The sequence below is a fragment of the Heterostelium album genome (genome assembly GCF_000004825.1).
Source record: "Heterostelium album PN500 unplaced genomic scaffold PPL_scaffold11, whole genome shotgun sequence".
NCBI classification, from domain to species: Eukaryota; Evosea; class Eumycetozoa; order Acytosteliales; family Acytosteliaceae; genus Heterostelium; species Heterostelium album.
Genome location: NW_008805073.1, coordinates 449,484 through 472,290, shown reverse-complemented (window position 1 = coordinate 472,290; position 22,807 = coordinate 449,484). Strand labels below are relative to the sequence as shown.

The following is a 22,807-nucleotide window of genomic DNA, read 5'->3' as shown; positions in this document are numbered from 1 at the left end:
TTATTAATAAATAAATAAAGTGTTTTAAATTAAAGTTGTTTGATATTGGAACGAGAACCAAATTATTAACAAAAATGGTTATTTTGAGAAAATAATTAATAAAATTTGTTAGATTGAATTGAATAAATATGAATGATTTGAATCGAACAAAGTAAAAAAAAAAAAAAAACAAAACAAAAACTTAAAAAATTAAAAGAAATGTCTTCACTACATGTGGTGCAAAAAAAAACTTCGGTACCAATACTGTTTCACCAACATGATGATGAATCAACATTTTTTTTTTTGTAATTTAATTTTAAAACAAAAATACTATTCTTCAGACCAAAAAAAAAAAAACATTTTCTTTTTTTTTTTTTTTTAAATCAATCAAACAATAAGTAAATAAGATAAAACAAAAAAAAACAATGCAATACGTATCAACTATTCTTAATAAATATGTTGGTAACAGAGTTGTCTTTAGTAACTCATTCGTCCAAGGTATTTGCGAGAAGTATCCAAAGATTGCTTTCTTAAATGATGGTATGTTACATTGCAATGTGTTTCTATTTTTGTTAAAAACAATAGCTTATACTAATAAAAACTTAAATGAATTATGATAAAATGAATAGTTACTAATTTGGCACCTGTAAGTTAGATAGTGAATAATATGATTTGATTTGATTTGATTAAATACTAATTCATAAGTTGCTGCAACTTTTTAGATGATGAAATGGTCACTCTCAATTGTACCAATTACACAGATTATCTCTGGAACTAAGCCACCCGAAAAGATTGACCTCACACAATCGATGTCACTCTGTGCGACAGGTACCATTTGGACTTACTATTCGACTTTGATTCAACCACAAAACTCTGGAACCAGAGCACTGGCGGCTTGCAACTTTGCTATGGCATGCTGTCATGGTTACAACACATACAGAAGATTAAACTATGAAAAGCAACAAGCTCAACCTGCTCCTGTATCTCAATAACTGTACAGTTATATATATAGATAAAATACAAGCCTAACCAAACAATCAAATGACTTACACCAACCGCCCCCTTTACTTTCACCCTCTCTAAAACACTATTCAATTTGTATGCTATGCAACAATGCAACACTATTCAACATTTCATTCAAATCTAGATTTAAATATATATAATATTTATCACACCTTCCCTAAAATCAAATAATTCATCAAGTCGACTTATCAACCAACCAACCAAGTAAATGTTCAATCAAATTCAAAAAGCAACCAAAATCATATCGATTTATAATATAATATTGCAAAGCATATTTCTATTCTTGAATAAAATAAAGAAATTTAAAAATATAATTTAACTTTTTTGGTTAAGAACTTGTTTTTATAATGTATTGCACTTCCAATGCATTTCATTTTATTAGATTGAATTTGGCGGATTACACTTTAAATTGTGTTATATGAATTATGAATATCTAAAACACCAATTTGCGACATAGTTTACTTTCCAAATTAACTTTTCTTTAGGCTGGCCTTTTGCGAATAGGTGCACTATTACTAATTCTTCTCTCTGTACAAATTGATTAAATACTTTTTATTTTTTTTTCTATTTTCAAAGATTTTTATATGTTTAATAATAATATTTTTATTACTTTAGATAATCTATATTGAATTAAGTGATTAGTACTAAACAACTTACATAATTAATACTTTTTTGTTTAATATATTTTATTTTATATAATTAAAGAAATAAATCTTTTTTTTATTTAAATTTTATGAATAAATGTTTTGTTGAAGACCTTTCGAAAGGCAATAAACAATGTTAACATTTAAAATATTTATTTAAAGTTGATTAGAATAAATACAATTTATTATGACCGAATAGTTTGGTTGAATAGTTGTTGGATTTGGATTTCGAAAAAAAAGGTACATTGAAGAATTATTATGGATTGGAGGGGAAACTAAAAGTTGTTAGATTTTTTTTTTTGGTTATATATTATTTTGTAGAGGGAAAAACAAACTGGGGGATAAAATAAATAAGTTGATTTGTTTGGTCGACTGGTTTGGAATGACTGATTCGTTCATGATAACCTCAAATTTGAGAGGTATTGTGATTTCAGGTTTTAAAATTATTATTATTGTGTTGATGATGATGATGGATGATTATTATTATTATTATTATTACTAATGAGAAATTAATTAAAAATATATAGACAATTATTATTATTAGTTAAGAATAGGTAGGTAGGAAAAAAGAAAAAAGTTGAAATGAATATTTGACGTTTTGGTTAAAATTATAAACAAAATTCTAATGGGGTTGATTGGTTGATTGATTGATTGATTTAGGAGAGAGATGTGGAGGGAAAAAAAAGTTATTAATGGAGTTCAGAAAGGAAGAATCTGACTGTACCTTGGAAAGTGGTTGTAGAAGGACCACTGTGATAGACATACTCGTCTTCGTTTCTCCATTCCACTTCAAGACTGCCACCATCCATGTGAACGGTACATTTTCTGTCGGTTTTGCCACGGAGAACACCGGCGACGACAATGGCACAGGCGCCAGTACCGCATGCATTGGTGGTACCACATCCACGCTGCCAGACACGTGCTCTCACTTGATTGCTTGAGATCACCTCAACGAATTCAACGTTGGTTTTGTCTGGGAAGATTGGATGTGTTTCGATGACCTCACCGTAGTAGTCCATTGGGAAGTCCTGGACATTCTCGAGGTGGACAACGCAGTGAGGATTACCCATGCTCACGAGAGTGGCATTGATAAAGTGACCTTTGAATGGCAACATCTTGCAAAAGTCTTCTTGCTTTGATTTTATTGAGAGGAGTTTTGGCTGTTGGCGACTCTCTTGCTGTTGTTGTTGCTCGATCAACAACTGGCATTGTTCGGCGGGACTGAGTGAGGAGATATTTACATGCTTTGGGATGACTGGATTGTTCTGGGCAGGTTCGATTGTATTGACAACTTTTGGTCGTCCCATACACACTTTGACCCAGAGAGTTCGTGAGTTGTTTTGTGGATGCGCTGGCAGTGGACAACACTGCATGATTCCGGCGATCGTGTTGATAGAGAGGAAAAGTGGCTGGCCGGAAACCAGGCGTTGGTATGGATTGCTGCCTTCGCAGCGTGTGAAGAACGGCACGAGTGGATTGGCGGCGGAGAAGCAGTGATGTGTCGATTGCTGCTGTCCGTGCGAAGGCGACGAACTCAGAGGCGTTGGACAAATAATGTGATTTCTGGCGCCGTTGTTGTATGGCGGGATCTGGTAGTCGATAATGAATTTCGAGAGACAACGGATTCCATTGCCACTGTTCTCTGCCATGCTGCCGTCAGAGTTGAATATCAGCATTTGGTATTGTGCTTCGCTCTGGGGAGGTGGCGGTGTGATGACCAACAGCTGGTTTCCACCGACGCCACTGGTGCGATCGCACAAGTACCGGGCAATCAGCTGTAGATCCGCCAGCGAAGGCATGATCGATTGACCCGTCAGCTCGCTTCGCAGTGAGTCAACATGGAATATAACGAAATCATTGCCACAGCCGTGCATTTTACAGAAATGAAGTATTAAAGGTGGATCGTTTTGGATATCGCCTGCTTCTAGATTTATATTATTTAAAGATGTTCTATTTACAAATGTATTATTATTATTATTATTATTGCTATTGCTACTGTTGACATTATTTGAATATCCATTTATTTTACTATTTATAACAGGAACTGTATTATCATCTTCTATCTCTGTGATGGTTGCATCACTATCATAGAAATCCATGATTTTGTTTTTTTAGATTAATATATTATATTATATTATATATTTTTTTAAAAAAAGTTATGTGGTTTTTATCAATTTTCCCAATAAAAGGAAAAAGAAATAAACTATAATAATAAATACGATAGGATATATATTAAATTTTTAGTAGTTAACTATATAAAAACATATATAAAATATAGTTGATATAAACAAAAGAAAAAAAAAGTATAAGATAAGGTAATTGGGAAAAAGTAGAGTTTGCTTTGCTTTGCTTTGGTTTGAAAAGTGTAAAGTTATTAAATGATTTGGTTTGGTGTTTTAGGAGACAACTTTAATATTTGTTGGTGTTTTTTGATTGACGATACAGTTGGAATTTTAATAAGGATAGGCAGAAGAAAAAAAAAAAGAAAATAAAAATATCCAAAATCATCAAAAATTAAAAAAAAAAGAGAGTAAAAAAATTAATTTAAATTTTCAACAATTTATCGAAAACCTTTTGAAATTTGATCGCAAATCAAAGAGGCTACCCGCCATCAAAAAGGTATCATTTAACTTTTCAAAAAAAATCGTGATGAAAATTAAATTTTTTACTGATTTTTGCAGGAGTTACCAAAAAAAAAGAAACAAAAGAGTTTTTTTTGTTGATCAAATTTTCATAGGAACCAAAGAGTTGGTTTTGAACCTTTTGGTTTTTTTTTTGTTTGTTGTTTTTTTTACTCACGAAGATTTGCGATCATCATCGATTTTTTTATCTCCTAAAACCTCATTAGATTTTTTTCGAAAACTAATATCATATGTTCATAATATGCGCCCATTGCTGTTGTGTGAAACCATGCCTTCAATATCTTTATCTCCTACTTTTAAAACGCAAATTCAAATAAATTAATTGTCAAAATATATTATTTACCACCTCCAAAAAATAATGGGTATACTTTGAATTCTAACATCAACATCATTCAACTTCTAACTTTAGAATCAAACAAAATATTCTTGTTTAAACATCATGTTGAACGGTTAGGAAATTAATAATTAACCTTTTCAAACAGTTATGTTTAACATTAATTCTTAATTTGGATTTTTGTTACAATATTTATTTTGGTTATCCTATGAAAGAAAGTTACAGTGATTAATCATTGTTTCAAGTGAAAGAAAGAAAAGTGTTAATGCCCAAGATCTACAATGCATCATCATGAAAAAAAAAAAAAAACCATTCTACATTCATCCTTACATTTTAAAAATTTGTGGGTATTAACACTTTTCTTTCATTCTCTTAAATCAGATAAAATGATCATTGGAAATTACAATTAGAATATTTATATTATTCATTTATTTTGTTTTTTAAATGGATTGAAAGATTAGCTTTATTATTATTATTTTTTTTGTTCTTAATTTTTAGGATCTTCTTCATTTCTTCTATAGGCATATGTATCATTAAATCTAGAGTGTAAATAGTCACCGGTTGTAATTTCTGAATATTTCCAAGGATTTGATGGTGAAGTGCAACCAGGGAGACATCCAATCATCACATCGGATGCTGGTTCCGAGAAAAGTGCGAAAACATATCGATCTTGATTAATTGGGCTGAGCACTCTATGGAGGGTTGATTTGTATCTATTGTTACTCCATCTCTCGAGCATATCACCAATATTCACAACAAATGTTCCAGGAATGGGAGGAGCATCGATCCATTTCGATTTGCTTTCAATCTGCAATCCAGCTATATCTTGGTAGAGCAAACTAATGCAACCATAGTCAGTGTGCGAACCACAGCCTGGCGATACATCCTTATCATAGATATTAGCTTGTCTTTTCAGGACCGGTGGGTAATGTATTAATCTTAAGGAGCTGACAGTTTTGTCATATTTCGTATCGAAATAATCTAATGGGGCACCCAATTTAAATGATATGGCTCTCAGGATTCTTAGGGAGACATCCATGATTTCATAGAAGTACGATTCCATCATCCCTGACCATTTCGCTCCAAGGTATTCAGGATACTGATTCGGTCCGTTCAAGCCATCGTAGTAGAGTGGATCATCTTCAGTCATGTTTATTCCCATAGAGAATGTTTCCTTTAGGTCTGGCTTCATATCGGGATCCAATTGCTCCGAGTAGACACATCCATATCCACGGTGATTGATACTCTTGGAGATATCGATTTTCATTTTCTCCTCCAAAGGCATATTGAAGAGATCCTTGCATCCACCGGTAATTTGATCCAATCTCTCCATTGGAATTCCATGATTCTTCACATAAAAGAATCCGTATTCAATAGATGCAGCATCAATTTGATTGGAGATTCTCTTCCACTCTTCAATATTGTTCTCATCACTCAATCCACCGATATCAATTATTGGTATTTTTGTATTATTATGTATTTCTTCTATTGAATCCATTAATAAAATTTTCTTTCCAATATTTATAATAAATATATTTTTATATATATAATTTAAAGGTTTATTTTATATTAAAATGTATTTAAAGAATTCACATTTTATTTTATCCTATATATATTTAATTTTAAGTGACTGAGTTATCATTTATTAATTTTGTTAATGTTTCTTTTTTTATCTTTTTTTGGTGTTGTGGAGGTGTAACAATTGACACATAATATTTGTTTTAATATTTTAAAGCTACATCACACCTACCAATACATCCTCGATATTGCAAAATAATGAAAAAGTTAAAAAAAAAAAACAAAAAATGACATAAAAGAGATAAAATAAAAGAAGAGGAACTGTTGTGTGTGTAGTGTATTGTGTATTGCTGTGTGTGAATTGTTTTGAGGTGGGCGACAATTAAACTTTAACCATTTTCTTAAATCTCACATATGTGGTTAGTTTAAATGTTGTTTTAATATATGTATATATATATGTGTGGTTAACTTTAGTTGGTTATTTTTCATTTTACAAATAAATAGGTGATATATATAGTAACTTTAGATGTTGTTAGCAACGATATATTACTTTTTTTGTTTAATTAATTAAATGTAAATATGATTGAGCAGTTTTGATTAAGAATATATTATTATATATTGTTTTGTTTTGTTTTTGTATTTGTTTTTATTTACAATGCATCTTTGAGTGAAAGTGTAATACGATTTGGGTAAACCATGCGCTTTGCTATGATCTCTCTTAGCTCATCCTTAACAAAATTGATCAATTTATCTAAATCCATCAGTACATGCTGCGCTGTATCACCGACTTGCGCTTCCACTTTCAAATCTTTCATTGGTCCTTTTAGATCATCTTCTACATTACCCGACGGTAACAAACAAAAACAAACATTCTTTTCATCGTAAATAACTGATGCAATACCTAATAATAATAATAAATGATAAGTTAACACAATGTTATTGTTTAAGTTCTTTAAATAGATAGATAGACAGATAGATTGCTAGTTACCTGATATATGTGGACTTGAAACTTTAATGGAAATAGGGAATATAATAAACTTTGGTGTGGGTGCATTGACGAGTAGTTCGGCCTCCAACATAAAGTGAGCGTCACCGTCATAGGAGAACTTAACTCTTGCCTCTATCGAATTGGAGTTGGGTGCAGGTGTCAGGATATTGACGTCTGGGTCTGCTATACTGATGATTTCGAAAGTGGGTGGCTTCGAGCCAAGCGATAGACTTGTAATCTCGAATTTACCTATGATATCGGGCTTATCAATCGAAGCAAATATACGATTCAAATAATCTTTTGCTTTATTCGATTGTTTTTCATTGTTAATTCTTTCCCAATATATCTTTAGTGACATGATATATTTATATCTATTTTTCACTATTTTTCTAATCGATTAGATCTAACTATTTATTTTGTTTCAATCAAAAATGTTTGATTGTCTGTGAATTTGAATACTATTTATGAATAAATATTAATTTATTCAATATATTAAATATCTTAATTAATTTAATTTTAATGCAAATTTAATTTAATAATAAAGATTACTCGTCTTCTGATAAAACTAATGATTATGAAATGAAATTTGGGCTTCATCAAAAAAAAGATCATTATTTTTTTCAAATAAAATTTGGTTGGGTTTTTTATTTTTTTATTTTTGGATAGTTTATTTTTTTAATTTTACTTTTTTTTTTTTTTTATAAAGTATTGTTTTGACATTCAACTTTCAAGATTAATCAGTTCATCATTCATTGTATCTATATTTATTTATTTATTAAATTCAATCTTAAAACAAAAATAGTTGTAATTTTAGTAGTAGTGTAAAGTTAAAAAAAATCAATCAAATTAACGGTCCAATTCAAATCTAATCAAGTATAATCTCATTATAAATACATAAAAATGGTATGTTAGTAGTGTATATATATACTACACAATAGCGATAGTTTAAAAATTCATCTAATAAATAGTAATAATTTGAAAATAGTCAGCAAAATTGAATGAAGAAGCACAATCAGAGTTTAGAGAAGCATTCACTATGCACGATTCCAATAAAGATGGAAGATTAGAGTCTGCAGAGTTGGCAGGTGCTCTAAGATGGCTTGGTCAAAACCCAACACAAGCTGATATTTCTGAAATTCTTAGAGAGTTTGGTTGTATGTAGAAGATATATATAAATTTAGAATTTGTTCATAGCTTCAATACTAATTAACATATATATTTACATATTAAATAGCAAATGGACAGATGACAGTCGAAGGACTATTTAACTATCTTGGAAAGAAAGTAGTTGATGATTTCGATGAGAAAGAGATTATTGATGCATTCAAGGTTTTTGACAAGGTAAATAAAAAAAAAAAGAGAAAGAGAGAGGGAATCATAATATAAAAATAGAGAAACTAAACTAAAACAATAAAAAATAATCTATTCACAATGTTATAGGATGGAAAAGGATTGGTTGGTGCATCTGACTTGAGACATATTTTGACAAATTTAGGTGAAAGATTGAATGAAGATCAAGTTGAGGAGATGTTGAAACAAGCAGTAGGATCGGGTGATGGCGCAATCAACTATGAACCATTCGTACGAAATATGTTAAAGAAATAAAAGTAAATCTTATTTATTTTCTTCAATTATATCGTCTCAGTTGAAACCTGTGGGAGCTGGATATTTGAGGTGAAGGAATTCTCCGTTTTGACATTTAATATGGTTGTTGATAACAGAAGAAGATAGTTCACTCCCAAACACCAACATGGTCAAAAAGACTGGTATTTTTCTATGGCAACCTTTCTTTGATTTTATATCTTCCAAATCATCTCCGCGATATTACGAAATTGAAAAATCTTGTCTCAAATTATATATATAGGATAGATAGGATATGAAAATGAGTGTTCATCACTTCTTTAAAAATAAATATTTTAAAGCAAATGGTAATCAAATAATCATCACAACTAGTTTTATTTATTCCTTTATTTATTATTGGAATTATTATTGAGCTAAAAGGAAATAGTCTCCATTTCCAAGAGGACCTTGTATGGTACTATTGGTGACAAATAATTGTGTTTCTAGGTCAAAAGTATTTAATACCATTAAACCATTTGAATAGTTCCATTCAAAAAAGATAATATATCCATTTGGATCAAATACTAAATCAATTGTAGATTTAGGTTCCACAGGATTCTTTACGATTTCAATCAAGGTCCGGGCTTCAAAATCGACCATGCATATATATACGATATTGCTATTTCGTGGACCGAACACACCGACATAAACCTTGGATTGATAAATAAATAATTTCCAAAATTCTCCTCCAGAGATGTACGGTTGGAATATATAAGTTTCAGATTCAGTATTATTAGAAAGATAGAATATCTTAAAATAAGTATCTACTGATCCGAATACAAGGTATCCAGCATAATATATATTATTCTCTGAATCATAATATCCATCCATAACAGGAGAAAGTTTCTTTGAAACTAATTTTCTAGTACTAATTTTTGTCAAATGTTATTGTTAAAACAAAAATAATTTAAATAATCTACAAATACAAACCTATTTTGATTTGGTGTGTCAATAATAATTACAACTGTATAGGAATCTCCAGCTGTTGTCATATAATAGATAATATTGTTTTTTTGATCCCAACACATATTTCTGATATAATCGTAATAAAAGTCCCAATTGACAATGGCAGTTTGTTCTTTAACAACAATAGTATTTTCCTTTTAAAAATTGAATATTAGTTGAAAAATAATTTCAAAATTATCATATCAACTGAGTATATACCAATGAATCATAAACAATTATTTCACCAGGTGCAAAAGGATCTGGTTGTTTAGGAAAATCTTTTGGGCTGAGTGCAAGAAAATTAAAATCATTTCCATCACCTGCCAGCATTCCAAACATAAAAGTTCCATTGAGAGGCATAGTATTCGAAACTAATAAACTACTAGCAGTGATATTTAAGGTGAAAAACGCACCATCTTTGTTGGTGCCACTCATCATTGTAGGTGGTTGTCTCTTTCAATTGAATTAATTTTTGAAGGAAACTTTTTTCTTTAAAATATTTAATACTTACAATACCACTCACAATTTGAAATGATAAAAGTGAGATAAAAGTTATAAATATTAAATTTTCAATAAATATCATTTTTCAGGAATGATCAAAAAATACTGAAATTTATATAAATTTTTTTTTATTTAAATAAACCAATTTTTCAACAGAAATTTCATGTCTAAAAAATATCCAAAAAAAATAATAGTTGTATCACTAAAAAAGAATATTTTGATTTGTTGTACCAGTTCTGATTTATTGAAACCTCTTTCAAAGTAAAAATAATTTCTATATCACCCAATCAATCTGTAATCACAACATTCTTTTTGTCTCATATTTAGATCATGAATTTGAATTGGCAAAGATCAATAAAGTTAAAAATAGTTATGTTTTTTTATAGTAAATAATTTTTCTATTTCTTTTTTTTTGAATCATTATTTTGTTTAAACAATATGTTAGTGTTCATCTGATAATAAATACATAAATAATAGTAATTATTTTAATATTAGTAATATTTAGATGAATTAAATTGGGTTTAAAAATAATAATAGAATGAATAAAATGAATGTTTTTATTGATTTCCTATATATTTTGAGTTGAATAGTATATGTTCAGATAAGTATCAGACCCACTAACCAAAACTTTTCCGTCCTATAATGTGAATAGATTTTTTCTTACAATATATATATAAAGAAATATAAGAAAATCCTTATTCAATCTTTTTATGTTATTTTATAATAAATATTAATTTTTTAGGAAAGATTGTTGGATTGTTGATCAAAAATTCAAGATTTTATTTGTTTTTCACAACCAATTTTTTCAAAAGAAATTTCGTGCCTCATTCAAAAATATCTATAAAATAATTATTCAACCAACAAAAGAAGTATATAATAAAGCTAGCTGATGATAATGTTCATTATTGTATTACTACTGTTGTTGGCATAACAACTCTATTTTTAATAATTCTCTCAGAGCCAAAAGTATTTTAGAAAAGTACAATTTTAATACCTTTTTGTGTAATTTAAATAATTCTTTTTCATTATTTTTTTTTATGGTATTATAATATATTTTGTTTTTTGTTCTTTCACTCATATCTATCTTTTCAATATTTTTAAATATTCATACCTTTACTTGTTTTGTAATAATACTTACAACAACAAAAGTCCGACTCAAGTTCAAGTCCGGACTCAGCTTTCCGATCTTATATTTATATATTATCTGACCAAAAAACGATATGTCCGCTTCAATCTTAATGATAATTACTACGATCCTTTTGGTTTTAGTAGCCATTGCAAATGCCTCGAATGTAACCCCACTTTCGATTAAACTCTCACTTACTGACACTGAAGGTGAGATGCAAGTCACCTGGTTTACTTTGGATTTTCCATCCTCTCCATGTGTCCAATTCGACAACAAGGGATTCAACCCATCAGAAGTTACTGGCAACATCATTACCGGTAGAATTGTCGAATTCACCCAGAAACTCTGGTCTGGATACACTTCCATTGCTGTCATTTCACCATTAGCAGCCCAACAAACCTACTACTATGCAGTCGGTAATAAGGAGACCGGTGTATGGAGTGTATTATACAACTTTACTACCTCAACTTTCCCAAATACTAACTCACAAGTTACTCCATTCAGTTTCGTAACTTATGGGGATATGGGTGCAGTTGTGGACAACTCAACTGTCCGCAATATTGTTAAGACTTTGGATCAATTCCAATTTGCCTTACATGTTGGTGATATTGTAGGTTTAATTGTTATTATTATTTTTGGAATTCCATTTACTTATCATTGTTTTAGGCTTATGCTGATCTCCAAGATGGTGATGAGGGTATATATGGTAACCAAACTATTTGGAATGAATTCTTGGAAGAGATAACACCAATCTCTGCCACCATTCCATATATGACTTGTCCAGGCAACCACGATATCTTCAATGGTAACAATTCAAACTACCAAAACACCTTCATGATGCCCACGGGATCTGACAATGGAGACTGGTACTCATTCGATTTCAATGGTGTTCACTTTGTTGGAATTTCCTCAGAGACTGACTATTCACCATCATCTGAGCAAGTGATTTGGCTCACCAACGAACTCCAAACCTACCGTAATTCGAACCCCGATGGATGGTTGATTGTTTTCGCTCATCGTCCACTCTACTGTACTTCAAATCTTGACTGGTGTATGAACGATACAAACAGAAGTAAGTTGAATAAAGATAGATATAGACAACATTTAAATCATTTAGTTATTAACAGATTATTTAAAATCTATTAGTAAGTTTAATTAATTCTCTAGAAGATTTGTTTTATAAATATAATGTTAACTTCTTTATTGGAGGTCACTCACACGAATACGAAAGAATGTTACCTGTCTACAAATCACAAGTCTATGGTAGCAATGCCAATCCACAAGCAACTGTCTATGTTGTTATTGGTACTGCTGGTTGTCAAGAAGGTTTGAATACTGGTTTCCAACCACTACCAGTATATTCATCCGGTGTTCGTTTACTCGAAACTGGTTATGCCAAAGTTAGCTTCTTGGATTCCTATCACATGCAATGGCAATTCATTCAAGACAAAACTGACACCGTCTTAGATTCAGTTGTAATTGGAAGAGGACAATGGTAATCACTGAGAAAGACTATAATTCGAATCGATATTAAAAATTATTAAAATAATAGTTCCATTTTCTTTAATTCAACATTTTAAAATGAATTGAATTAACTATAAACATACCAGTGCTGGTAATATCTTTTATTGAAATAACTGAAAGAAAAGAATATTGATTTTAACTTTTATTTTATTTTATTTTATTAGTTCCACAAGCAACTCCACAATCTCGTATGGACTATTGCAATATTAGTTAATCAAACCTAAATAATCATTTAAATCTCTGAATGAAAAAAAAAAAATGAGATATATTTGTATTTTTGTTTTTATTATTATTGTTTACATAACAAACTTTTATTAAAAAGTATTTATTATACTAATATATTTTAAAAAAAGTGGAGGAGAACTATATTAACATTAGTTTAAGAAATATAAATGATATCTCTCGAATTTCATTGTATTGAAATTGAATCTATCTATATTAAGTCTATCTTCTATATTATAAGATGTCGATTCATACCCATTATCCAAATAGATATAATCTTTACCATCGTAACATATTGCTGTGATGATTATTCGAATACCATTTGCTTTAAAATATTTATTTTTAAAGAAGTGATGAACACTCATTTTCATATCCTATCTATCCTAAATATAATTTGAGACAAGATTTTTCAATTTAGTAATATCGTGGAGATGATTTGGAAGATATAAAATCAAAGAAAGGTTGCCATAGAAAAATACCAGTCTTTTTGACCATGTTGGTGTTTGGGACGTGAACTATCTTCTTCTGTTATCAACAACCATATTAAATGTCAAAACGGAGAATTCCTTCACCTCAAATATCCAGCTCCCACAGGTTTCAACTGAGACGATATAATTGAAGAAAATAAATAAGATTTACTTTTATTTCTTTAACATATTTCGTACGAATGGTTCATAGTTGATTGCGCCATCACCCGATCCTACTGCTTGTTTCAACATCTCCTCAACTTGATCCTCATTCAATCTTTCACCTAAATTTGTCAAAATATGTCTCAAGTCAGATGCACCAACCAATCCTTTTCCATCCTATAACATTGTGAATAGATTATTTTTTTAATGAAACGATTCGATACCTCCAACACTATTCTATTTATCAGTATAGAGAATGACATTAGATTGCAAACATCATAATAATTATGTGCTCATAAACAACAAATAGATAATACTGCTCATTGTCAACATATCAATCAAATTAAACAATCAATAAATAATATATTAGTGATAATTATCAATACTGTTGTTAAATTTAACAACATTATTGATGATCTTGAAGAAGAGTCTGAATTATCACAGACACTTAAATCGATATGTAAATCATTAATGACATCAACATCTCGATAGATAATAATCAAACATTGTCAATGATGATGATCCATTCAATGTTGATGAACTTATCAAACAACACAACAATTATTCATCATCATTATTATTGGATATCATTTATAAATACAACAATCAATTCAATATGACAACTGAGATCAATGATAATAATAATAATAGCAGTCAAACATCACCATCAATACATTCGTCATATCAATCATAATTAGTAATACCTGATTTAAGTTTATTGAAATTGATGATCAAACAATCAATCAAACTTGATAGAATTGTTGAATCATCACAATCACATTAATAAGAATACCCTTCTATTATAATAAATCATCATGTTGTCACAACACACAGATCAAGAAGCAACACTTTTCAACACATCAAACAATTCAACCGAACAACTTAATTTGATAATCATTTTAATTGTACCTACCAATCAATGGCCACAGTTGGTGAATATATCTATGTATTCAGTGGTTTAGAAAATCGAAGAAAATGTTGATGTCAATGATTCTAGAGGATACATCAAATATACATATCTATTTTTCAAATCGAGAGGTTTGAGGTTTGAGATTTGTTTTTCGATTGTTTTCAACATTGTATTTGATGAATTTATTGCTAACACGAATAACAAACAACCATCATAATCATTTTGAAACACAATTCTGAAGAATACTAATCAACTAAATCTGTTAATCTTTAAACAAATTTTCTCAGTTTTAATTTATTGATTTAATTCTCTTTTTTATTAATATTTATCCGAATATTTAATCATCTAGAATTTGATCTTCTTTTGACTGAGGGTTGTTGTTTCATTTTAATGTGATTTTTTGTTATTTTTGTCTATATTTATTTAGAATACATCATCATGAACCTTTCTTCACATTTTGATATAATTTTATTTTTTATTTTTTACTCGATTTTGAAACGATGTATTTCTTTTTGTATATGAAAATTCTTTTTGGAAATACTATTAATTATTTATTTATTTAATTAATTTCTGATATTTTAACCACCTAGGTGATTGATTTCTAAAGAATGATTTAGAGGATTTTAATTTTTTTAATATTTTTAATTTAAATAAATATATGTCAACATTTTAAATGATTTTATGATTCCTACCTTGTTAATTATTATTTACTTTTCTTTTAATTATATTTTTTATTACTTTATTATTATAATTGAAAATGTTAAACTCTAGATTAATTATAGATATAACTAAGAAATTAATCAATTTTAACTTTGGGAAGATGACTTCCAAACAATTGAAGTATAATTATACAAGTTTAATAGATTTATTAGATAGAACTTTATAAAGTTCTTTTTATGGATATATCTGCTCACATGAAGAACTTTAATCAACGTGTTTATGCACACAAGACTCTCTCAAATATAACTAAATTGAACACCATTTTTAGTGGATTGCTCGATGAAATCAAGAAGGAAAAAAGTATACTTCAGATTCAGAAAATACGAAAGAAAGCCAAGAATGTTCAAATCTTTGATAATCTCACTAGTCCAGATGATATCAGATCTCAGCTTGATATCGTCCACCCAACCGAGAACATTTGGATTTTTGCAAGAGAAAGCTCAGGTACTGGCATTCAATCGTATCAAACCCTTTTGGCACACATAAACTATCTATTGGCTTCAACTATCAAGTTGACTGATAACAACTCTGCCAACAACTTACCAACCTCAACCTTGATGATTGAAGATTATCAATTACATTGGATAATTGAAATCATTTCAACCTATTGGTATCCAATAGCATTCAGACAGCAGATGGAAATTATGATAGCTGAATTGGAATTCAGAGATTTGGTAATCATTTCTGGATTAGACAGGCTTTCAAGACACTATCATGAAATACATTATCTGTTCAATCATTTCGAATCTCTTGGCATCATATTGTATATTGAGAAACTATCAAATAGAAGAGTTCAAGGTGGATCATTTATCATTGATTTTGGTCTTCAAAGAGTATTTGAAATGAAACCAACCGGTCAAGAAAATGATAAAGGACTTCCTACCTATGGTTTCCAAGAGAATATTCTATTCAACGATTTCTTGGAAGATATTAGAGATACAGCAGATCTCTATTATCAATTCTCAAACGCCCATGGTGTCTATTCAAAGAGAGATCATACTATGCACCACTGGAAATCTACGGTTCACCCCAACTACAATATGATGCAGTTTATTTCAGAGAGTTTTGGAACGATCAATAATGTAGTATGCTTCTCTAGAACCTCACCTCCATATGATGACCGAGTCAAAGGTGAATCAATCAATTGTCAGGTTTCCATTGGTCAGAGTTGTTTTCCTGACGCTCCACATTCCTGCGTTTGTTTTTGCCAGTCAGCCAATCCTCTCCGACCATCAAATCAAGAAACCATTGAACAACTGGAAGAAGTGATAGATGAAGAAGATGATACTCAAGAGGTACCTCCTCAAACCAACTACCAATTGAATGGACGTTCCAGACCAACAAATGTAGTTTGTCGGAATGCGAATAGTAAGTTAAAGGAATAATTTGTATATTAATTTATCAAATATTAATTATTTATTTATTTTAGATGATACTATTATTATGAAATCTCTCACCAAGTTCTCTAAGTATTTTGCATCACTGGATGATGATGATACAAATCAACCAATTATTTTGCAAGATTTCAATGATGATATTAAAGAAGAGGAGGTGGAGGAAGAAGAAATTGATACAAATAACAATAACAATCAAGGAACTGGTCGTAGAAAACTCAAGAATTGGATATTGGTTGCAACTGGTATGGATCGTATGATACGAGATGAAAGACTTATTCCAGGTATTCTTGAGAAAGCAGAGTTTGTTCAATGCAAGATTGTTCTGCATCAGAGTGTCACCCAAATGGTCTTTATTCTCTACAATGTACTTGTAAGGAGGGAATAGCAGAACAATCTTGCATTGAACAAACTCTGCTTTCTGCCGATGAGTATGATGAGTCTGATGTTCATGATGATCAAGAAGACGATGGGATTGGCATGGAAACTGATAGCAGTAATGAAGATCAAGAAGAGGATGGAATTGGTATGGAAACTGATATCAGTAATGAAGATCAAGAAGATGACAATGATATGGATGTCGATGAGTATGATGCTCACGATGATCAAGAAGAGAACCAAGTTCAAGAGAATGCCATCATATCAAAGTCTAGTATCATCATTCAACTGAAGCAACTCTATGGTATCGAAATTAACAACTGGATAACTGCTGGAAATGTTGCTCCTGCTATGAACCTCATCGGAAATCTGTTGGGATGGCGTGTCTTACAACGGTTTTTCACAACGAAACTCTGAATCCAACTTCAAGTTCAACTACAAAGCCAGAGCATAAGAAGCTTGTAAATGAGTATGTATTAATTTATTTATTTTATTTATTTTATTTTATTTAATTTATTTTATTGATTTAATTTATTTATTATAGAATTCAAGCTCTACATCGTATTGAGAGATTCGATCCTACCAAAGAATACGATGATGACTTTGCAGCACCAAATCCAGATGAAATCAGTATGAGTGAACCTGCTAGAAGACTGCCACCTCAGAGTAAGAACTGTGTGATATGCACAAAGAAACTTGTCTATATGAGTAGCTGTCCATCCAAGAAGTGGGGTGACTATTGCAGTGCAGAGTGTGCATTGGAAGCTGGTGAAGATCCAGAGTCTGATCTTTTTAAATCTGAAAGATGTATTCATCAAGAAGGTAATATGAAATGTAATTCATTGATCTTAGAATATTCCGACAGTACTTCAAGATGTATCATGCACGTAGCAGAATATAGAATGAGAAGACTGAGAAGATCAACTTTAAATAATACAAATAAAGAATAATTTTGATTAATATTTTTTTGATTGTGAATAGTTTCATTAGACATTAGATCTATCTAATTTGATCTCTATCTGGTCTTTCTCAATCTCTCTGTCTCTTCCAGCAGCATCAGTTTTTCTCTGATCTCTCCATCTCTCTGTATCTGCAGAATCAGAGCGGGGAGAACTCAACTGGGTTTTGAGGAGATTGAATAGGATACTAAGATAAATATATTTGATTTTTGTTTATATTATTGTTACATAACAAACTTTTATTAAAAAGTATTTATTATACTAATATATTTTAAAAAAAGTGGAGGAGAACTATATTAACATTAGTTTAAGAAATATACTAGAGATTTTTTTGATTTTCTTATTTTTTTAGATCTTGGTGCACTTGGCCAAGAATTCAGACTCTTGAACTTCAGAAGCATCAGTACCTTGGATTTCAACTTGGATACCGACCAAAGCCTTACGGAGGGAGTCCTTTGAGGAGGTGTAAAGCATCTTACCCTTGATTGGGGCGGTATCTGGACACCAAACAACGAAGCAAATTCTATTCTTGTTGGCTCCTTCTTCATTGTAACCGTAATCGACAACGACGTATCTGCATTCCTTTGGTGGGAAACCAGTCAAGATCTCAGAGAATGGAGTTCCGGCTGGGAGGGTCTTCTCGACGACGATTTGTGTGTTGGTGTCGTTCATCTTGTAGAAAATAGCAGTGTATTTACGACCCAACTTCAATTCGTTGAACTTGCTGACGCATTCTTGATCTGTTTGTACACCGGATGACTAGAAAATTGTTTGAAAAAAAAAATGATAATTATAATTATGTTAATATATGTATATTGATTGGTAAAAACAAAATAGCAATAACAATTATTCATCTTCTCAACACAATGTTTTTCGTCACCCGCCGACCAATGTTTTGAAAATACCACAACAACACTATAAACTTTTGTACAAGTACTGGTTAAGACTACTTATTGAACTCTTAGTTGTTGTGGTCGTTTTTCTTTGTCGTTCGTTTGTCAATTATTGTCGTTGTTGGTGTTGTTGATGATGGTTTGTTATTTGCTAGAGAAAAAGAGTGGGAATATATTACCATTTTATATTAGATTTATATGTATAAATATATTAAGAAAAAAGATAATTTCTTGTTTGGTTTGAGTGAAAATGATATGAATATTCAATCTTTTTGAATAAAATAGCTGGCTTGTTAGAAAATTGATTTTTTTATTATTTTGAATAATGTTTGTTTTTTTTTTTCATTTTTTTTTGTTATTTATAATCGACAAAAAATTGGGTGAATATGGCTTTCGGCTGTGTGGGTTGAGTGAGTAGATGATATGAACAAGAAGATTCATGTAAAAATTTGAAAAATTCTTTACATAATTACCCATTCCCATATTAAGTGGGTTGGGTTTTTTCATTTTTTTCACACAAAATAATAATAATTTATAAAAACAAAAATCGTGTGTGTCAAAATTATTATTATTTTTTTTATAAATAATTAAAATTGGATTGACTTGACTGATTCCATATGGAAGGGGTGGGTAATACCAGAAGTGGTAGTGAACAGATGGTTTAGAGAAACAAAAGTTGACATTGGGTATGAGAATCGAAATTGATGATATTAAAAAGATAGAAAATTCAAACAAACAAAATTGGTTGAATATTAAAAAATTAAATTTGATTAATTCAAAACCACTACAAATCTTACTTTATCAGATCATTTTCATATTAAGATATTATAATTGGTATATCTAATATATTTTAGTACAATTAATTAGTATTTTATTATTTATATTAAAAGTAAAGTTTTCTGATGTTTGTTCGTTTACTAAAGTTTTTTTATTTTTGACAAAATCTGAAATTTAGATCTGAAAAAGAAGAGGAAATTTTCGATGATGGTCAAAAAAAAAACCAAAAAAAAAAAAGATAAAAAAAAAAGATTTTATTGATTAAGGTCACACAAATATTAAAAATTATAAAAATTAATTAAAACATAACATTGAAGATATTTAAATAAATGATTGTTTATTGAAAAAATTTGTTGTGTGTTTGATTTCACCCGAACAACACAAAGATGGATGAGTTTTGTTTTTCAAAGAAATGGTCACCTAGGTGTGGTTTCCAATGTTTTTTTTCAAACTGGCTAATAAGTAATAACTGAATTAAACATTTCTTTTAATAATTCTAAATATTTTATAAAATATTTCTATAGAAATTTGGTTAGATTATATGTGAGAAAAGTTAATCAATGATTGTAATTTACTTACATTATTTTTACAGATTGGGTAATATATTGAGATTTGATAGATTGATAGGTTGGTTGGTTGGCTGGAAAAAAAGAAAAAGGGGGAGTATAAACAAAAAAAATATATATATGTTGTTTATGTGTAAATGTATATAATATATAAAACAAAACAAAATCGATTTGTCTTTTGTTTTTTTTTCTATTAAGTTTGAATTTGACTAAAAAAAGATTCCAATTCCTTTTTGATTGGTTTTAAATTTAGCGGGTGGTCGTGAGAATTTAGTCACCTATATAGTGGAATTCGTTTCTGTTAAATATGTCATCGTCGTCGGACGATGAGGTGGTGTCTAGAGCAACGCTCATGGCGAGTGATGCCGATCTGGTGGAGTTTCCATTGGTCGTGGTGAGAGTTGTTCGCTGGAAGAATGTGCTGGCTTCCGCTGGCATGTTGGCCTCGAGGAAATCCAGTACGAATGCAAAGGTTGGACGCTCCTCTGGATTTGGCTTCCAACACATCTGTATCAAATTGACCAGTGGTTGCCACATCTGAATCTTGAGATCAGGTAGTGGCGGACGATAATTCTCGTAGGCAGCCATATGTGCCATTTTCAAAGGTGGCAATTCGCCGGTTGGCTGCTCACCCGAAACAATACACCACAGCAAAATACCAAAGGAATAGACATCGGCTTTGGGAGTGTAGAGCTCGCCTATAAAGACTTCCGGTGCTTGGAAAGGCAGGTAGCCGACGGATGCAGTCATCTCGAAACCTTGTTCACGCGACAAACCAAAGTCGGCAACTTTCGCCAGCGAAAAAGTCTCGTCCAGCAAAATATTCTTGGTGGAAAGATCACGATGCAAGATAGGATTGGGTTTCCAGTCGTGTAGATAAAACATTCCTTTGGCAATGTCGAGAGCGATACGCCAGGCAAACTCTGGATGATTCAAAAAGAGGAAGTAACGATCGGATATCAGTCGATCCAAACTTCCACCACCCATGTACTCTGTTACTATACAGTTTTTATCTTGCTCGGCACAGACACCGAGGAACTGCAAGACATTTGGATGACGGAGGATACTGAGGATCGCCACCTCCTTGAAGAATACATTGTCCTCGATATTGTCGGTATTCCTATAGGAGTTTCGATGCAGTACCTTTACGGCAACCAATGCACCTTTCCAAATTGCCTTTTTAACCTCACCAAAATATCCACCTCCAATAACCTCGCCAAATTTAAACTCTGAATATTTGATATTGAATGCAGCCAATTGTAATGCATTGGTTCCATCGCTAGATGTAATTGATTCTCCTCCAAACAAATTCTGATATTCCTCTGTTATCACATTTAAATAAATCAAATATATTAATAATTAGATTTTCAACAAAACAAAAACAAAAACAAAGGACAACATACGGAAATTATTTAAAAGTGGTTCAAATTCACTTCTTGCTCTTAATAGATTTGTATCATTTCCACAGGTTCTAAACAATAATGGTCCATAAAGGAATGCATATGTAATCGATGATAAACTTAGTAAACTATAATTTGATATAGAATTGATTAGTTTAGTTTACTTAATTTGTTGTGTGGTTATAAATGAATATTATTTACCAATCTGAAAAATCGACGTGTAAAATCTTCAAGAAGGATCCGAGTGATGAAATAAAATATTCAATGAGTAGGAATGTAATCCATATTCTGGCGGTGGGACGTATCATTTTTCCTCTTACCGAGAGGAACAGTAATACTCCGTAGACGACTGTATAGACTGCATGCATTCCAAGTCGGGTGTAGGGATCCTGGAAGAGGAACAACTGACACTGCTGTGGCGAAGTACATAACGGACTGTCCAGAGTCGATGCCAGTGATGTCGAGGTGATGATCAAATACAACAGGGTGCACAGGAAGAACGCACATCTCGAGGCAAACTTATCGTCGCCTTTGCCACTTAGGAAAACGAGTATCCAGTTGTCAGTGATGATCTGTCCGCTGCCAACGACAATGATGAGCGTGGGATATAGAATGCCGGACCATGGTGGCATCAACATCAGAATGAGTCCCATCACCGACAGCCAGATAATGACAAAGAGGAGATGTCGGAAATAGGTGGATCCAATGATTTTCGGTTGATTGATGGTGATTCGCATGTTTTTGTCAAAGAGCAGCTGCGATTCGCTCGACATGTTGATTGCTACATATTGGTTGTTGCCGTCGCCAGACTGTTGAAGTTGTTTCTTGTCACCATTCATTGTGCGCATTGGAATGGTCGATCCACTGCTGTTGAGTTGTGTCGACGATTGCTGTAGATAGGTGTAGGATCGCTGTATTCTAAAGAGCAGGTAGAGTGCTGAGAATATGTATCCGACGGCAATCGCATCGATCACAACATTAAAGACAATGGAGGTTCCATCGTCGACAAAACTGAAACTCTTTGTGAGAATCGACTGACAGAATGAACATCCACCATCACAACCCGTACTGTTTGACATTGTGAGAGTTGATGTTGCTGTCGCCAAAAATGCTCC

The 22,807-nt window shown here is 31.2% G+C and overlaps 12 protein-coding genes across 12 annotated transcripts; 5 read left to right on the top strand and 7 right to left on the bottom strand.

Annotated features, from left to right (window-relative positions):
- Positions 1-404: 404 nt before the first annotated feature.
- On the top strand, positions 405-596 carry PPL_09578 (uncharacterized protein; the record flags this gene model as incomplete). Its single annotated transcript, XM_020580371.1, has 2 exons — positions 405-519; positions 565-596. 2 exons carry the CDS (start codon positions 405-407, stop codon positions 594-596), a joined length of 147 nt encoding a protein of 48 aa, XP_020428958.1.
- A 108-nt stretch (positions 597-704) lies between these two features.
- On the top strand, positions 705-1,459 carry PPL_09577 (UPF0041 family protein; the record flags this gene model as incomplete). The annotated part of the gene is made up of 2 exons (XM_020580370.1): positions 705-959; positions 1,385-1,459. 2 exons carry the CDS (start codon positions 705-707, stop codon positions 1,457-1,459), a joined length of 330 nt encoding a protein of 109 aa, XP_020428957.1.
- An 876-nt stretch (positions 1,460-2,335) lies between these two features.
- Positions 2,336-3,745, bottom strand: dafE (diaminopimelate epimerase; the record flags this gene model as incomplete). The annotated part of the gene is made up of 3 exons (XM_020580369.1): positions 2,336-2,867; positions 2,956-3,235; positions 3,526-3,745. 3 exons carry the CDS (start codon positions 3,743-3,745, stop codon positions 2,336-2,338), a joined length of 1,032 nt encoding a protein of 343 aa, XP_020428956.1.
- A 1,364-nt stretch (positions 3,746-5,109) lies between these two features.
- On the bottom strand, positions 5,110-6,120 carry PPL_09575 (isopenicillin N synthase family dioxygenase; the record flags this gene model as incomplete). The annotated part of the gene is made up of 1 exon (XM_020580368.1): positions 5,110-6,120. The coding sequence occupies one exon, from the start codon at positions 6,118-6,120 to the stop codon at positions 5,110-5,112; it is 1,011 nt and encodes a 336-aa protein (XP_020428955.1).
- A 98-nt stretch (positions 6,121-6,218) lies between these two features.
- On the bottom strand, positions 6,219-7,486 carry PPL_09574 (uncharacterized protein; the record flags this gene model as incomplete). The annotated part of the gene is made up of 4 exons (XM_020580367.1): positions 6,219-6,228; positions 6,795-6,868; positions 7,010-7,041; positions 7,129-7,486. 4 exons carry the CDS (start codon positions 7,484-7,486, stop codon positions 6,219-6,221), a joined length of 474 nt encoding a protein of 157 aa, XP_020428954.1.
- A 542-nt stretch (positions 7,487-8,028) lies between these two features.
- Positions 8,029-8,733, top strand: mlcD (MyoD light chain; the record flags this gene model as incomplete). Its single annotated transcript, XM_020580366.1, has 4 exons — positions 8,029-8,031; positions 8,114-8,282; positions 8,363-8,469; positions 8,569-8,733. The coding sequence occupies 4 exons, from the start codon at positions 8,029-8,031 to the stop codon at positions 8,731-8,733; spliced, it is 444 nt and encodes a 147-aa protein (XP_020428953.1).
- A 381-nt stretch (positions 8,734-9,114) lies between these two features.
- Positions 9,115-10,276, bottom strand: PPL_09572 (uncharacterized protein; the record flags this gene model as incomplete). Its single annotated transcript, XM_020580365.1, has 4 exons — positions 9,115-9,616; positions 9,679-9,848; positions 9,913-10,146; positions 10,205-10,276. The coding sequence occupies 4 exons, from the start codon at positions 10,274-10,276 to the stop codon at positions 9,115-9,117; spliced, it is 978 nt and encodes a 325-aa protein (XP_020428952.1).
- A 1,138-nt stretch (positions 10,277-11,414) lies between these two features.
- Positions 11,415-13,068, top strand: PPL_09571 (purple acid phosphatase family protein; the record flags this gene model as incomplete). Its single annotated transcript, XM_020580364.1, has 4 exons — positions 11,415-11,930; positions 11,987-12,392; positions 12,467-12,795; positions 13,009-13,068. The coding sequence occupies 4 exons, from the start codon at positions 11,415-11,417 to the stop codon at positions 13,066-13,068; spliced, it is 1,311 nt and encodes a 436-aa protein (XP_020428951.1).
- Positions 13,069-13,707: 639 nt separating this feature from the next.
- Positions 13,708-13,958, bottom strand: PPL_09570 (uncharacterized protein; the record flags this gene model as incomplete). Its single annotated transcript, XM_020580363.1, has 2 exons — positions 13,708-13,872; positions 13,920-13,958. 2 exons carry the CDS (start codon positions 13,956-13,958, stop codon positions 13,708-13,710), a joined length of 204 nt encoding a protein of 67 aa, XP_020428950.1.
- Positions 13,959-14,510: 552 nt separating this feature from the next.
- Positions 14,511-18,047, top strand: PPL_09569 (uncharacterized protein; the record flags this gene model as incomplete). The annotated part of the gene is made up of 5 exons (XM_020580362.1): positions 14,511-14,627; positions 15,478-16,693; positions 16,755-17,003; positions 17,039-17,492; positions 17,642-18,047. 5 exons carry the CDS (start codon positions 14,511-14,513, stop codon positions 18,045-18,047), a joined length of 2,442 nt encoding a protein of 813 aa, XP_020428949.1.
- Positions 18,048-18,404: 357 nt separating this feature from the next.
- Positions 18,405-19,131, bottom strand: cofB (actin-binding ADF family protein; the record flags this gene model as incomplete). The annotated part of the gene is made up of 2 exons (XM_020580361.1): positions 18,405-18,815; positions 19,129-19,131. The coding sequence occupies 2 exons, from the start codon at positions 19,129-19,131 to the stop codon at positions 18,405-18,407; spliced, it is 414 nt and encodes a 137-aa protein (XP_020428948.1).
- A 1,431-nt stretch (positions 19,132-20,562) lies between these two features.
- PPL_09567 (serine/threonine kinase) lies at positions 20,563-22,771 on the bottom strand (the record flags this gene model as incomplete). Its single annotated transcript, XM_020580360.1, has 3 exons — positions 20,563-21,614; positions 21,696-21,820; positions 21,894-22,771. 3 exons carry the CDS (start codon positions 22,769-22,771, stop codon positions 20,563-20,565), a joined length of 2,055 nt encoding a protein of 684 aa, XP_020428947.1.
- Between the last annotated feature and the right edge of the window lie 36 nt (positions 22,772-22,807).